This window comes from Salmo salar, chromosome 14 (assembly GCF_965601325.2).
Source record: "Salmo salar chromosome 14, fSalSal1, whole genome shotgun sequence".
NCBI lineage: Eukaryota > Metazoa > Chordata > Actinopteri > Salmoniformes > Salmonidae > Salmo > Salmo salar.
Window position 1 is genome coordinate 46727175 of NC_138304.1, and position 17045 is coordinate 46744219.

Sequence of the window (17045 nt, forward strand, 5' to 3'; positions counted from 1 at the left end):
AGTTAGTTAGGAGGAGTTAGTTAGATATTTAGTTAGGAGGAGTTAGTTAGTTAGTTAGTTAGTTAGGAGGAGTTAGTTAGTTAGTTAGGAGGAGTTAGTTAGTTAGATAGTTAGTTAGGAGAAGTTAGATATTTAGTTAGGAGAAGTTAGTTAGATATTTAGTTAGGAGGAGTTAGTTAGGAGTTAGTTAGTTAGAAGGAGGAGTTAGTTAGATATTTTGTTAGGAGGAGTTAGTTAGTTAGTTAGTTAGGAGGAGTTAGTTAGTTAGGAGGAGTTAGTTAGATATTTAGTTAGGAGGAGTTAGTTAGTTAGGAGGAGTTAGTTAGGAGTTAGTTAGTTAGAAGGAGGAATTAGTTAGATATTTAGTTAGGAGGAGTTAGTTAGAAGGAGGAGGAGTTAGTTAGATATTTAGTTAGGAGGAGTTAGTTAGTTAGGAGGAGTTAGTTAGGAGGAGTTAGTTAGGAGGAGTTAGTTAGGAGGAGTTAGTTAGTTAGTTAGGAGGAGTTAGTTAGTTAGTTAGTTAGGAGGAGTTAGTTAGTTAGGAGGAGTTAGTTAGGAGTTAGTTAGTTAGTTAGGAGGAGTTAGTTAGTTAGGAGGAGTTAGTTAGTTAGGAGGAGTTAGTTAGTTAGAAGGAGGAATTAGTTAGATATTTAGTTAGGAGGAGTTAGTTAGAAGGAGGAGGAGTTAGTTAGATATTTAGTTAGTTAGGAGTTAGTTAGTTAGGAGTTAGTTAGTTAGGAGTTAGTTAGTTAGAAGGAGGAATTAGTTAGATATTTAGTTAGGAGGAGTTAGTTAGTTAGTTAGTTAGTTAGTTAGTTAGTTAGTTAGAAGGAGGAGTTAGTTAGTTAGATATTTAGTTAGGAGAAGTTAGTTAGTTAGTTAGTTAGGAGGAGTTAGTTAGATATTTAGTTAGGAGGAGTTAGTTAGTTAGTTAGTTAGTTAGTTAGTTAGTTAGTTAGTTAGTTAGGAGAAGTTAGTTAGTTAGATATTTAGTTAGGAGAAGTTAGTTAGTTAGGAGGAGTTAGTTAGATATTTAGTTAGGAGGAGTTAGTTAGTTAGTTAGTTAGGAGGAGTTAGTTAGTTAGTTAGGAGGAGTTAGTTAGTTAGTTAGATAGTTAGTTAGGAGAAGTTAGATATTTAGTTAGGAGAAGTTAGTTAGATATTTAGTTAGGAGGAGTTAGTTAGGACTTAGTTAGTTAGAAGGAGGAGTTAGTTAGATATTTTGTTAGGAGGAGTTAGTTAGTTAGGAGGAGTTAGTTAGTTAGTTAGGAGGAGTTAGTTAGATATTTAGTTAGGAGGAGTTAGTTAGTTAGGAGTTAGTTAGTTAGTTAGGAGTTAGTTAGTTAGAAGGAGGAATTAGTTAGATATTTAGTTAGGAGGAGTTAGTTAGAAGAAGGAGGAGTTAGTTAGATATTTAGTTAGGAGGAGTTAGTTAGTTAGGAGGAGTTAGTTAGTTAGTTAGTTAGTTAGTTAGGAGGAGTTAGTTAGTTAGGAGGAGTTAGTTAGTTAGTTAGTTAGATAGTTAGTTAGGAGAAGTTAGTTAGATATTTAGGTAGGAGGAGTTAGTTAGTTAGTTAGTTAGTTAGGAGGAGTTAGTTAGTTAGGAGTTAGTTATTTAGTTAGGAGTTAGTTATTTAGTTAGTTAGTTAGGAGTTAGTTAGTTAGTTAGTTAGTTAGGAGTTAGTTAGTTTGTTAGTAGTTAGTTAGTTAGTTAGGAGTTAGTTAGTTAGTTAGTTAGTTAGTTAGGAGTTAGTTAGTTAGTTAGTTAGTTAGTTAGTTAGTTAGTTAGGAGTTAGTTAGTTAGGAGTTAGTTAGTTAGTTAGAAGGAGGAATTAGTTAGATATTTAGTTAGGAGGAGTTAGTTAGTTAGTTAGTTAGGAGGAGTTAGTTAGTTAGTTAGATAGTTAGTTAGGAGAAGTTAGATATTTCGTTAGGAGAAGTTAGTTAGATATTTAGTTAGGAGGAGTTAGTTAGTTAGGAGGAGTTAGTTAGTTAGATATTTAGTTAGGAGGAGTTAGTTAGGAGGAGGAGGAGTTAGTTAGTTAGATATTTACTTAGGAGGAGTTAGTTAGATATTTACTTAGGAGGAGTTAGTTAGATATTTAGTTAGGAGGAGGTAGTTAGTTAGGAGGAGTTAGTTAGTTAGGAGGAGTTAGTTAGTTAGGAGGAGTTAGTTAGTTAGGAGGAGTTAGTTAGTTAGGAGGAGTTAGTTAGTTAGGAGGAATTAGTTAGATATTTAGTTAGGAGGAGTTAGTTAGAACGAGGAGGAGTTAGTTAGATATTTAGTTAGGAGGAGTTAGTTAGAAGGAGGAGGAGTTAGTTAGATATTTAGTTAGGAGGAGTTAGTTAGGAGGAGGAGTTAGTTAGATATTTACTTAGGAGGAGTTAGTTAGATATTTACTTAGGAGGAGTTAGTTAGATATTTAGTTAGGAGGAGTTAGTTAGTTAGTTAGGGGGAGTTAGTTAGAAGGAGGAGGAGTTAGTTAGATATTTAGTTAGGAGGAGTTAGAAGGAGGAGGAGTTAGTTAGTTAGTTAGGAGGAGTTAGTTAGTTTGTTAGTTAGGAGGAGTTAGTTAGAAGGAGGAGGAGTTAGTTAGATATTTAGTTAGGAGGAGTTAGTTAGAAGGAGTTAGTTGGTTAGAAGGAGGAGGAGTTAGTGAGAAGGATTAGAGGTTGAGGTAAGTAACAGTTTGTAGCATCAGTTTTTCTGAACGACTAATTTGTGGTCTAACACTGTCTTATTAAACTTGTGTGTGTGTGTAAACGCGTGTGAGCGTGCGTGCGTGTGTGTGTGTCATGTTAGTACTTCCCTTTTTCTCTCCTGCTCAGTGTGGTCGTCTTGTGAGGGTGCGGAGCCCTCAGTTTCTTCTCCTTTCGAAGGAGCTGGTAAACAGGAAAGCTGTTGGAACAGATAGGGTCTGTTTTTGCTTGAGCACAGACTGATTACTGATACTGATTGTGTAGTTTACCATCCAAACCCAGTGTCCAGATTAAGATAGGAATTAACCAGTGGCTCGAATGGATTACCAGCAGGTCAAAGTTAGGCTGCCAGCAGGTCAACAGAAAGGTGAGAAAATCTGAAGGTGTGTGGTCTGCCCACCTCTACCTCAGTGTGTGGTCTGCCCACCTCTACCTCAGTGTTTGGTCTGCCCAGGTCTACCTCAGTGTTTGGTCTGCCCAGGTCTACCTCAGTGTTTGATCTGCACAGGTCTACCTCAGTGTGTGGTCTGCACAGGTCTACCTCAGTGTGTGGTCTGCCCGCATCTACCTCAGTGTTTGGTCTGCCCAGGTCTACCTCAGTGTGTGGTCTGCCCAGGTCTACCTCAGTGTGTGGTCTGCCCAGGTCTACCTCAGTGTGTGGTCTGCCCAGGTCTACCTCGGTGTGTGGTCTGCCCAGGTCTACCTCGGTGTGTGGTCTGCCCAGGTCTACCTCAGTGTGTGGTCTGCCCAGGTCTACCGCAGTGTTTGGTCTGCCCAGGTCTACCTCAGTGTGTGGTCTGCCCAGGTCTACCTCAGTGTGTGGTCTGCCCAGGTCTACCTCAGTGTGTGGTCTGCCCAGGTCTACCTCAGTGTGTGGTCTGCCCAGGTCTACCTCAATGTGTGGTCTGCCCAGGTCTATCTCAATGTGTGGTCTGCCCAGGTCTACCTCAGTGTGTGGTCTGCACAGGTCTACCTCAGTGTGTGGTCTACCCAGGTCTACCTCAGTGTAAACTGTAGCCTACAGCTGAGCACAATAAAATGTAGCCTACAGCTGAGTGCTGAGCACATTAAACTGTAGCCTACGGCTGAGCACATTAAACTGTAGCCTTCGACTGAGCACAATAAACTGTAGTCTACAGCTGAGCACTGAGCACATTAAACTGTAGCCTACAGCTGAGCACTGAGCACATTAAACTGTACCCTACTGCTGAGCACTGAGCACATTAAACTGTAGCCTACAGCTGAGCACTGAGCACATTAAACTGTAGCCTACGGCTGAGCACTGAGCACATTAAACTGTAGCCTACGGCTGAGCACTGAGCACATTAAACTGTAGCCTACGGCTGAGCACATTAAACTGTAGCCTACAGCTGAGCACTGAGCACATTAAACTGTAGCCTACAGCTGAGCACTGAGCACATTAAACTGTAGCCTACGGCTGAACACTGAGCACATTAAACTGTAGCCAACAACTGAGCACATTAAACTGTAGCCTACAGCTGAGCACATAGGAACATTTACAGCGCATGAACATTTAAAGCATATTTAGAAAATCCTGAGCTACAGTACTGCATAGTCTGTCAACCTATTTTAATTTCACTCTTCACCTCTTCACCCCACTGGCTCCAGGTCATCTATAAGTCTTTGCTAGGTAAAGCTCCGCCTTATCTCAGCTCACTGGTCACCATAGCAACACCCACCCGTAGCACGCGCTCCAGCAGGTATATCTCACTGGTCATCCCCAAAGCCAAAGCCGCCTTTCCTTCCAGTTCTCTGCTGCCAATGACTGGAACGAATTGCAAAAATCGCTGAAGTTGGAGACTTATATCTCCCTCACTAACTTTAAACATCAGCTATCTGAGCAGCTCACAGATCGCTGCAGCTGTACATAGCCCATCTGTAAACAGCCCATCTATCTACCTACCTCATCCCCATATTGTTTTTATTTACTTTTTTTGCTCTTTTGCACACCAGTATTTCTACTTGCACATCATCATCTGCTCATCTATCACTCCAGTGTTAATCTGCTAAATTGTAATTACTTCGCTACTATGGCCTATTTATTGCCTTACCTCCTCACACCATTTGCACACACTGTACAGTGAGGGAAAAAGTATTTGATCCCCTGCTGATTTTGTACATTTGCCCACTGACAAAGAAATGATCAGTCTATAATTTTAATGTTAGGTTTATTTGAACAGTGAGAGACAGAATAACAACCAAAAAATCCAGAAAAACGCATGTCAAAAATGTTATAAATTGATTTGCATTTTAATGAGGGAAATAAGTATTTGACCCCTCTGCAAAACATGACTTAGTACTTGGTGGCATAACCCTTGTTGGCAATCACAGAGGTCAAACGTTTCTTGAAGTTGGCCCCCAGGTTTGCACACATCTCAGGAGGGATTTTGTCCCACTCCTCTTTGCAGATCTTCTCCAAGTCATTAAGGTTTCGAGGCTGACGTTTGGCAACTCGAACCTTCAGCTCCCTCCACAGATTTTCTATGGGATTAAGGTCTGGAGACTGGCTAGGCCACTCCAGGACCTTAATGTGCTTCTTCTTGAGCCACTCCTTTGTTGCCTTGGCCGTGTGTTTTGGGTCATTGTCATGCTGGAATACCCATCCACGACCCATTTTCAATGCCCTGGCTGAGGGAAGGAGGTTCTCACCCAAGATTTGACGGTACATGGCCCCGTCCATCGTCCCTTTTATGCTGTGAAGTTGTCCTGTCCCCTTAGCAGAAAAACACCCCAAAGCATAATGTTTCCACCTCCATGTTTGACGGTGGGGATGGTGTTCTTGGGGTCATAGGCAGCATTCCTCCTCCTCCAAACACGGCGAGTTGAGTTGACGCCAAAGAGCTCCATTTTGGTCTCAACTGACCACAACACTTTCACCCAGTTGTCCTCTGAATCATTCAGATGTTCATTGGCAAACTTCAGACGGGCATGTATATGTGCTTTCTTGAGCAGGGGGACCTTGCGGGCGCTGCAGGATTTCAAGTCCTTCACGGCGTAGTGTGTTACCAATTGTTTTCTTGGAGACTATGGTCCCAGCTGCCTTGAGATCATTGACAAGATCCTCCCGTGTAGTTCTGGGCTGATTCCTCACCGTTCTCATGATCATTGCAACTCCACGAGGTGAGATCTTGCATGGAGCCCCAGGCCGAGGGAGATTGACAGTTATTTTGTGTTTCTTCCATTTGCGAATAATCGCACCAAATGTTGTCACCTTCTCACCAAGCTACTTGGCGATGGTCTTGTAGCCCATTCCAGCCTTGTGTAGGTCTACAATCTTGTCCCTGACATCCTTGGAGAGCTCTTTGGTCTTGGTCATGGTGGAGAGTTTGGAATCTGATTGATTGATTGCGTCTGTGGACAGGTGTCTTTTATACAGGTAACAAACTGAGATTAGGAGCACTCCCTTTAAGAGTGTGCTCCTAATTTCAGCTCGTCACCTATATAAAAGACACCTGGGAGCCAGAAATCTTTCTGATTGAGAAGGGGTCAAATACTTATTTCCCTCATTAAAATGCAAATCAATTTATAACATTTTTTACATGTTTTTTTTCTGGATTTTTTTGTTGTTATTCTGTCTCTCACTGTTCAAATAAACCTACCATTAAAATGATAGACTGATCAATTCTTTGTCAGTGGGCAAACATACAAAATCAGCAGGGGATCAAATACTTTTTTCCCTCACTGTATATAGATTTTTCTATTGTGTTATTGAGTGTACTTTTGTTTATCCCATGTGTAACTCTGTGTGTTTTTTTTTTGTCGCACTGCTTTGCTTTATCTTGGCCAGGTTGCGGTTGTAAATGAGAACTTGTTCTCAACTGGCCTACCTGGTTAAATAAAGGTGAAATAAAAACTTATCACGTGTTTAGTTAAATAAACAAACAATTGGGCGGTAAGATTGTTAAGAGTGGAGAAGCTGTGCCGCTTCAGGCCACTTGTCCCACTCTTTGGTTGGTAGACTATTTGGTTAAACCGCAGCATTTTTTTACAAGCAGTGTACTCGGTTCCTTCCTTGTACACTGACGTAGATTGGCATCTGACTGAGGTAGCCTAATGACTGGCAACAACTGGAGCGAGGCGCGAGTGAGCTGACGGAAGAGGGAGGGGGAAGTCACCATTTATTATTTATTTAAACTGTATTAGGCCACAGTTGTTTTTATGAAATGCTCCACAAATGACGTATTTCCGCCCCAAAAAACTCAGTTTACAACTATTCCTGTAGACTGTTGGTCCTGTATTGTACTGACCGTTCCTGTAGACTGTTGGTCCTGTACTGCCCTTTCCTGTAGACTGTTGGTCCTGTACTGTACTGCCCGTTCCTGTAGAATGTTGGTCCTGTACTGACCGTTCCTGTAGACTGTTGATCCTGTCCTGTACTGCTCATTCCTGTTGACTGTTGATCCTGTCCTGTAGACTGTTGATCCTGTCCTGTACTGACCGTTCCTGTAGACTGTTGATCCTGTCCTGTACTGCTCGTTCCTGTAGACTGTTGATCCTGTCCTGTAGACTGTTGATCCTGTACTGCCTGTTCCTGTAGACTGTTGATCCTGTCCTGTAGACTGTTGATCCTGTCCTGTATTGCCTGTTCCTGTAGACTGTTGATCCTGTCCTGTAGACTGTTGATCCTGTCCTGTACTGCCTGTTCCTGTAGACTGTTGATCCTGTCGTGTAGACTGTTGATCCTGTCGTGTAGACTGTTGGTCCTGTCCTGTACTGCCCGTTCCTGTAGACTGTTGATCCTGTCCTATACTGCTCATTCCTGTAGACTGTTGATCCTGTCCTGTAGACTGTTGATCCTGTCCTGTACTGCCCGTTCCTGTAGACTGTTGATCCTGTCCTGTACTGCTCGTTCCTGTAGACTGTTGATCCTGTCCTGTAGACTGTTGATCCTGTCCTGTACTGCCCGTTCCTGTAGACTGTTGATCCTGTCCTGTACTGCTCGTTCCTGTAGACTGTTGATCCTGTCCTGTAGACTGTTGATCCTGTACTGCCTGTTCCTGTAGACTGTTGATCCTGTCCTGTAGACTGTTGATCCTGTCCTGTACTGCCTGTTCCTGTAGACTGTTGATCCTGTCGTGTAGACTGTTGATCCTGTCGTGTAGACTGTTGGTCCTGTCCTGTACTGCCCGTTCCTGTAGACTGTTGATCCTGTCCTATACTGCTCATTCCTGTAGACTGTTGATCCTGTCCTGTAGACTGTTGATCCTGTCCTGTACTGCCCGTTCCTGTAGACTGTTGATCCTGTCCTGTACTGCTCGTTCCTGTAGACTGTTGATCCTGTCCTGTAGACTGTTGATCCTGTCCTGTACTGCCTGTTCCTGTAGACTGTTGATCCTGTCCTGTACTGCTCGTTCCTGTAGACTGTTGATCCTGTCCTGTAGACTGTTGATCCTGTACTGCCTGTTCCTGTAGACTGTTGATCCTGTCCTGTAGACTGTTGATCCTGTCCTGTATTGCCTGTTCCTGTAGACTGTTGATCCTGTCGTGTAGACTGTTGATCCTGTCGTGTAGACTGTTGGTCCTGTCCTGTACTGCCCGTTCCTGTAGACTGTTGATCCTGTCGTGTAGACTGTTGGTCCTGTCCTGTACTGCCCGTTCCTGTAGAATGTTGGTCCTGTCCTGTACTGCCCGTTCCTGTAGACTGTTGATCCGGTCCATAACTTGACTCCCATTCCTGCCAGATTCCTGCAACCTCTACTGCCCACATCTCCGTGTGTGTGTGTGTTCTGCCCACACCTCCCACGGTGTGTGTGTGTTTTGCCCACATCTCCCACGGTGTGTATGTGTTCTGCCCACATCTCCCACGGTGTGTGTGTGTGCCCTGTGTTTCTCTTCCTGTGTGACTCTCATAGCAGAAGCCACAGTTCAGATGTGGTGGTGGTGGTGGTGTCAACTATTCACCCTCGCTACATTATCTCTCTCACTTCTCACCTCTCTCTCATCTCTGTCTCTTTCGCCTCTCTCGGTCTCTCTCGCCTCTCTGTCTCTCTCGCCTCTCTCTGTCTCTCTCGCCTCGCTCTGTCTCTCTCGCCTCGCTCTGTCTCTATCGCCTCGCTCTGTCTCTCTCGCCTCTCTCTGTCTCTCTCGCCTCTCTCTGTCTCTCTCGCCTCTCTCTCTCTCTCTCGCCTCTCTCTGTCTCTCTCGCCTCTCTCTGTCTCTCTCGCCTCTCTCTGTCTCTCTCGCCTCTCTCTGTCTCTCTCGCCTCTCTCTGTCTCTCTCGCCTCTCTCTGTCTCTCTCGCCTCTCTCTGTCTCTCTCGCCTCTCTCTGTCTCTCTCTGTCTCTCTCGCCTCTCTCTGTCTCTCTCGCCTCTCTCTGTCTCTCTCTGTCTCTCTCGCCTCTCTCTGTCTCTCTCGCTCTCTCGCCTCTCGCTCTGTCTCTCTCGCCTCTCGCTCTGTCTCTCTCGCCTCTCGCTCTGTCTCTCTCGCCTCTCGCTCTGTCTCTCTCGCCTCTTGCTCTGTCTCTCTCGCCTCTCGCTCTGTCTCTCTCGCCTCTCGCTCTGTCTCTCTCGCCTCTCTCTGTCTCTCTCGCCTCTCTCTGTCTCTCTCGCCTCTCTCTGTCTCTCTCGCCTCCCTCTGTCTCTCTCGCCTCCCTCTGTCTCTCTCGCCTCCCTCTGTCTCTCTCGCCTCCCTCTGTCTCTCTCGCCTCTCGCTCTGTCTCTCTCGCCTCTCGCTCTGTCTCTCTCGCCTCTCGCTCTGTCTCTCTCGCCTCTCGCTCTGTCTCTCTCGCCTCTCGCTCTGTCTCTCTCGCCTCTCGCTCTGTCTCTCGCTCTCGCTCTGTCTCTCTCGCCTCCCCTCTGTCTCTCTCGCCTCTCGCTCTGTCTCTCTCGCCTCTCGCTCTGTCTCTCTCGCCTCTCGCTCTGTCTCTCTCGCCTCTCGCTCTGTCTCTCTCGCCTCTCTCTGTCTCTCTCGCCTCTCTCTGTCTCTCTCGCCTCTCTCTGTCTCTCTCGCCTCCCTCTGTCTCTCTCGCCTCCCTCTGTCTCTCTCGCCTCTCTCTGTCTCTCTCGCCTCTCTCTGTCTCTCTCGCCTCTCTCTCTCTCTCGCCTCTCTCTGTCTCTCTCGCCTCTCTCTGTCTCTCTCGCCTCTCTCGCCTCTCTCTCGCCTCTCTCTGTCTCTCTCTGTCTCTCTCGCCCCCTGTCTCTCTCGCCGTCTCTCTCGCCTCTCGCTCTGTCTCTCTCGCCTCTCGCTCTGTCTCTCTCGCCTCTCGCTCTGTCTCTCTCGCCTCTCGCTCTGTCTCTCTCGCCTCTCGCTCTGTCTCTCTCGCCTCTCGCTCTGTCTCTCTCGCCTCTCTCTGTCTCTCTCGCCTCTCGCTCTGTCTCTCTCGCCTCTCGCTCTGTCTCTCTCGCCTCTCTCTGTCTCTCTCGCCTCTCTCTGTCTCTCTCGCCTCTCTCTGTCTCTCTCGCCTCTCTCTGTCTCTCTCGCCTCCCTCTGTCTCTCTCGCCTCGCTCTGTCTCTCTCGCCTCCCTCTGTCTCTCTCGCCTCTCGCTCTGTCTCTCTCGCCTCTCGCTCTGTCTCTCTCGCCTCTCGCTCTGTCTCTCTCGCCTCTCTCTCTGTCTCTCTCGCCTCTCTCTGTCTCTCTCGCCTCCCTCTGTCTCTCTCGCCTCCCTCTGTCTCTCTCGCCTCCCTCTGTCTCTCTCGCCTCCCTCTGTCTCTCTCGCCTCGCTCTGTCTCTCTCGCCTCCCTCTGTCTCTCTCGCCTCCCTCTGTCTCTCTCGCCTCCCTCTGTCTCTCTCGCCTCTCTCTCTCTCTCTCTCGCCTCCCTCTGTCTCTCTCGCCTCCCTCTGTCTCTCTCGCCTCTCGCTCTGTCTCTCTCGCCTCTCGCTCTGTCTCTCTCGCCTCCCTCTGTCTCTCTCGCCTCCCTCTGTCTCTCTCGCCTCCCTCTGTCTCTCTCGCCTCTCGCTCTGTCTCTCTCGCCTCTCGCTCTGTCGCTCTGTCTCTCTCGCCTCTCGCTCTGTCTCTCTCGCCTCTCGCTCTGTCTCTCTCGCCTCTCTCTGTCTCTCTCGCCTCCCTCTGTCTCTCTCGCCTCCCTCTGTCTCTCTCGCCTCCCTCTGTCTCTCTCGCCTCCCTCTGTCTCTCTCGCCTCCCTCTGTCTCTCTCGCCTCCCTCTGTCTCTCTCGCCTCCCTCTGTCTCTCTCGCCTCCCTGTGTCTCTCTCGCCTCTCGCTCTGTCTCTCTCGCCTCTCGCTCTGTCTCTCTCGCCTCCCTCTGTCTCTCTCGCCTCCCTCTGTCTCTCTCGCCTCTCGCTCTGTCTCTCTCGCCTCTCGCTCTGTCTCTCTCGCCTCCCTCTGTCTCTCTCGCCTCCCTCTGTCTCTCTCGCCTCCCTCTGTCTCTCTCGCCTCCCTCTGTCTCTCTCGCCTCTCGCTCTGTCTCTCTCGCCTCTCGCTCTGTCTCTCTCGCTCTGTCTCTCTCGCTCTGTCTCTCTCGCTCTGTCTCTCTCGCTCTGTCTCTCTCGCTCTGTCTCTCTCGCTCTGTCTCTCTCGGCTCTGTCTCTCTCGCTCTGTCTCTCTCGCTCTCTCGCCTCTCGCTCTGTCTCTCTCGCCTCTCGCTCTCTCTCTCGCCTCTCGCTCTGTCTCTCTCGCCTCTCGCTCTGTCTCTCTCGCCTCTCGCTCTGTCTCTCTCGCCTCTCCCTCTCTCTCTCTCGCCTCTCGCTCTGTCTCTCTCTCATCTCTCTCGCCTCTCTCTGTCTCTGGCCTCTCTCTCCTCTAGCCTCTCGCTCTCTTGCACATCTCGTTCTGGTCTATCTCACCTCTCTCTCTGTCTCTCATGCCTTTCGCTATCTCATACCTCTCGCTCAGTAAAATGTCAAACAAGTACACAAATAATTAAAATGTTTAAAAAAGTACAGCGAATCCAATTAAAAACCCAAATAACACCGATTAAGTAGCCGAGTAAACACTCCTTGGCTCGGGTGACTGAGGTACTTAATGATCTTCTTGGCCTTCCTTTGACACAGAGTGCTGTAAATGTCCTGGAGGGCAGGCAGCGTGCCCCGATGATGTGTTGGTCTGACCGTATCACCTCTGGTGTGCCTTGTGGTTGAGGGCAGTGCAGTTGGCGTACCAGGCGGTGATGCATACCCGACAGAATGCTCTCGGTGGTGCATCTGTAGAGGTTTGTGAGGGTCTTAGGGGCCATGCCAAATTTCTTCAGCCGCCTGAGGTTGAGGCGCTGTTTGATGTCAGGTCCTCAGTTATGTGTATGCCAAGGAACTTGACGCTTTTGACCCTATCCACTAGTGCCCCTTCGATGAGGATGGGGGCGTGCTCCCTCTTCTGTCTCCTGTAGTCCACCATCGGCTCCTTTGTTTTGTTGACGTTGAGGGACAGGTTATTTTCCTGGCACCACTCCACCAGGTCTCTCACCTCCTCCCTGTAGGCTGTCTCGTCGTTCTTGGTAATTAGGCCTACCACTGTAGCGTCGTCAGCAAACTTGATGATTGAGTTGGAGTCATGCGTGACCACGCCGTCATGGGTGAACAGGAAGTACAGGAGGGGGCTGAGCACGTACCCCTGTGGGGCCCCAGTGTTGAGGATCAGCGTGGCGGAGGTGTTGCCTACCTTCACTGCTTGGGGTCGGCCCGTCAGGAAGTCCATGACCCAGTTGCACAGAGAGGAGTTCAGAACCCTGAGCTTAGTGACGAGCTTGGAGGGTACTATGGTGTTAAAAGCTGAGCTATAGTCGATGAACAGCATTCTCACGTAGGTAGTCCTGTTGTCCAGGTGGGATAGGGTGTTGTGCAGTGCAACGGCGATTGCGTCGCCCGTGGATCTGTTGGGGCGGTATACAAAATTGTTGTGGGTCTAGGGTGTTGGGTACGGTGGAGCTGATGTGGTCCTTGACGAGCCTTTCAAAGCACTTGATCATGACAGAAGTGAGTACTCGTGTGCTACTGGGCGGATAGACAGTTCAGTTACCTTAGCTTGTCCTGGACACAGGAACAATGGTGGCCATCTTGAAGCGAGTGAGGACGACAGACCAGTGGTGGTGAGTCAACTATTCAGCCTCTTATCTCTGAGAGGAGGGGGTGGATTGTAGCTAGTCTTTACAGGTGCTCCTTCGGTCACCCAGCTGTTCCTTCAGCTGTTCAGCGTGTTCCAAATTGATTTCTATCAATCTAAAATTGTACCCATGTATTTCACATGGGTATCAACACACTTTATAGGGCTTGATGCATAGAAAAGCTGACTACAAAAGCCCACTGCAACAGTGTCGTTGTTTAACACAGTAGCTAGCATGATGGTAGTCTGATGGTTTTCTAGGTTTCTTTCTAAGGCCACAATTCTGACTGACAGCAATGTTCAGCTTCAGTATTTATCTGATGTTCAGTCAAGGCTCCGTCTGTTGATGTCGTTAGTGATCAAGTGTTAAGTGGTGTATGTCAGGACTGAGGGAAGAGAGAGAAACCCAGTCTGATCAATACAAACACACAAATACTAGGTTGGACAATGAAGCTGTTTTTATTTGCACAATTAATGGACATCCTTCCGTTTTCCAGACATACGTTATTTTGTACATTTTCAAGGTCGTTTTAAATGAGAGAAAACAGTGGATGGATGATCTCTGTCGTTGTGTTAGATGTGTATAGTAATTCAACTGTAGACAACTATAGGGTGTATTGCTGCTACTGTCAGTACTGAGAGAAAGTGATGGTGTTTTCTCTACAGCCCTGCTGATACAAGGCACAGAGAAAGTGATGGTGTTTTCTCTACAGCCCTGCTGATACAAGGCACAGAGAAAGTGATGGTGTTTTCTCTACAGCCCTGCTGATACAAGGCACAGAGAAAGTGATGGTGTTTTCTCTACAGCCCTGCTGATACAAGGCACAGAGAAAGTGATGCTGTTCTCTCTACAGCCCTGCTGATACAAGGCACAGAGAAAGTGATGCTGTTCTCTCTACAGCCCTGCTGATACAAGGCACAGAGAAAGTGATGCTGTTCTCTCTACAGCCCTGCTGATACAAGGCACAGAGAAAGTGATGCTGTTCTCTCTACAGCCCTGCTGATACAAGGCACAGAGAAAGTGATGCTGTTCTCTCTACAGCCCTGCTGATACAAGGCACAGAGAAAGTGGTGGTGTTTTCTCTACAGCCCTGCTGATACAAGGCACAGAGAAAGTGATGGTGTTTTCTCTACAGCCCTGCTGATACAAGGCACAGAGAAAGTGATGGTGTTTTCTCTACAGCCCTGCTGATACAAGGCACAGAGAAAGTGATGGTGTTTTCTCTACAGTTTTTTTGGAGTCAGTCGGTGTCCAAAATGGCACCACCCTATTCCCTACGTAGTGCACTTTATAGGGAGTAGGGTGCCATTTGAGACATACGGGGGGCAGATCCTCAGTATGTTTCCTCGCTACTTTGTGGTTAACACCTTATGTAACCAGTACTCCTCCCACAATGCCTACTGCCCTAGTACCAGTGTCTCAATCTCTCACTCACAAACACACACACACACACACACACACACACACACACACACACACACACACACACACACACACACACACACACACTGTGTCTCAGAGCCAGGCTCTCACTCAGGCAGCTCTAGGCTTCCTTCTACTACTTTCATAATGCCCTGCAACACGTACTTCTCCTAATGTGGCTCAATGTAGTTGGGACATTTTCATCTACACACTTTTTGATGCCGGGGTTTCTGTATATAACGAGACACAATTTAATTTTGTTACGTCAGTCAATCATCAATCAATTAAGTTCCACCAAATATTATTTGTTTAGTGCTTGTAACAAATACATTATTGTCACAAAATGTTTAACGGTAGCCTGGAACTAATGTGAGAATGTTATGTCATTCAAGTACTGTAATCTTTAAACATATTCTACAAACACAGTGCTGTGAAAAAATATTTTTTTATAAACTGAATGTTAATCAGATCTTCAACCAAAACCTAATATTAGATAAAAGGAACCCGAGTGAACAAATAACACGACCATTACACACTTATTTCATAAACAATGTTATGCAACACACAATGCCCCCGTGTGAAAAAGTAATTGTCCCCTTTCACTCAATAACTGGTTGTGCCACCTTCAGCTGCAACGATTCAAACCAAACGCTTCCTGTTGATCAGTCACAACTTTTTCTCATGAACTCTTCCATGCAGAACTGGGTGTTGTATAACTTTGTTAATTAAATAAATAAAATAAGTATCTGGGTTTTTTTTTGTATTTGTAAACTCAGATTCCCTTTGTCTAAATATGCAAAAAATATAGAAAATCAGAAAGGGGGCAAATATTTGTTTATTTGTTTACAGCGCTGTAGATGCACTGTACAGCAACATTCCTGTATGTAGGATCTGTACACTGTACAGCAACATTCCTGTATGTAGGATCTGTACACTGTACAGCAACATTCCTGTATGTAGGATCTGTACACTGTACAGCAACATTCCTGTATGTACGATCTGTACACTGTACAGCAACATTCCTGTATGTAGGATCTGTACACTGTACAGCAACATTCCTGTATGTAGGATCTGTACACTGTACAGCAACATTCCTGTATGTAGGATCTGTACACTGTACAGCAACATTCCTGTATGTAGGATCTGTACACTGTACAGCAACATTCCTGTATGTAGGATCTGTACACTGTACAGCAACATTCCTGTATGTAGGATCTGTACACTGTACAGCAACATTCCTGTATGTACGATCTGTACACTGTACAGCAACATTCCTGTATGTAGGATCTGTACACTGTACAGCAACATTCCTGTATGTAGGATCTGTACACTGTACAGCAACATTCCTGTATGTAGGATCTGTACACTGTACAGCAACATTCCTGTATGTAGGATCTGTACACTGTACAGCAACATTCCTGTATGTAGGATCTGTAGGATCTGTACACTGTACAGCAACATTCCTGTATGTAGGATCTGTAGGATCTGTACACTGTACAGCAACATTCCTGTATTGCTTTGACTTCTTCAAACCTGTCAAGAGTTATCTCTCATGACTTGGGTTGGGTGGTGATGGTGCTAATGCTTTGATAAAAGCAAGGGACCCTTTGGAGATTCAAAACACCTTTGGAGATTCACTTGGCAGCAGAAAAGATCGTTTTACTCTTCCTTCCTCTCCAGCAAAGCTACTTCTAGAGGGTTTTGTTCTGTAAGTTTGAGCTCAATGGTTCTTCCTACTGTCCAGTCTCTGCCGCTGTTGCTTTCTGCTTCCTGCTTGTAGTGGTCATCTCAGAACATCTAGAGCAGAATACAAGTTTATTTTTTTTTCTGCAAATCATTCAGCACCTGGAGCTGGAGTAGCTGTTGCTATGCAACCATTCACCGTCCAATAGATGATATGAATGTAACAATGGGATCACCTGTACCCTGGTGTTGACGAGCAAACCTCTTGAGAAAGCTCAGCAGACATCAGTTCCTGTTCTTCCTCTAGTCGCCGGTCTCCAGGTTTAGGCTCAAATTCCAGATAATTCACTGAAGGACACTTTGAAATTCCAATTCTCATCAATACTTTTCAATGTGGAAAGTTTAGGATTTGGAAGTTGTTTTACTTTCTGAATCGACTGGAATTGAATTGGAATTGACCCCAACCCTGCTAGTCTCTCCCCTATTGCGTTGTCGTGTAATAGGAGGCTGGTTGCTAACTGTTCCTGCGACGTCTCTGACATCTGGCTAAACAAACGTAAAAATAAAATGAAAAACGTGTCTAGAACACAGTTGATTGTTCATAGTTCAACACCAATGGCAATCATCTATTCTGTAATAGTTCTGCGGTGGCTTTCGCTCCCTCAGTCGGTGCTCTGCTTGTACGTCGTACCGTGTGACTCTCTGTCAAGACGTACAGTAAGTAGTCTTGTCAGAATCTCTGTTTTTCGTCTCCACACTGTCTGGTACATCTGATGCTTTGCATTTTCTTTTGCGTTTCTTCTTGTTGCACATTTTTTTGTTGTTGGTGATATTGTTTACCTAGGTCCTGGTGCCAACGTGGTGTGTGTGTGTGTGTGTGTGTGGTGTGTGTGTGTGTGTGTGTGTGTGTGTGTGTGTGTGTGTGTGTGTGTGTGTGTGTGTGTGTGTGTGTGTGTGTGTGTGTGTGTGTGTGTGTGTGTGTGTGTGTGTGTGTGTGTGTGTGTGTGTGTGTGTGTGTGTGTGGTGTGTGTGTGTGTGTGTGTGATCTGCCCTGCGTTATTTGTGTTGGTGCCTGTTATTATTTTTAATAATTTGTATGTTTAGCATTGTATTGTAATGTGTTTTTCTCCCAGGACTGGAAAGTGTCAAGGTAAGTTTACTAGAGAAGGGTGTGATGACCAAATTGAATTCTTTGCATACAAAGAACCTTTCTAAATTCCACTCT

At 46.3% G+C, this 17045-nt stretch overlaps 1 protein-coding gene across 2 annotated transcripts in view; it reads left to right on the top strand.

Annotated features, from left to right (window-relative positions):
• LOC106569607 (epidermal growth factor receptor substrate 15-like 1) overlaps positions 1-17045 on the top strand; it is a 79627-nt gene that overhangs the window by 59994 nt on the left and 2588 nt on the right. Inside the window, exon 22 of one of the 2 annotated variants that reach the window (XM_014141137.3) lies at positions 16954-16970. The exons of the other annotated variant lie outside the window; for it this stretch is intronic. Within the exon in view, the coding sequence (XP_013996612.3) occupies positions 16954-16970 (17 nt within the window). The remainder of the gene's footprint in view (positions 1-16953; positions 16971-17045) is intronic. 2 annotated transcript variants of the gene reach the window in all.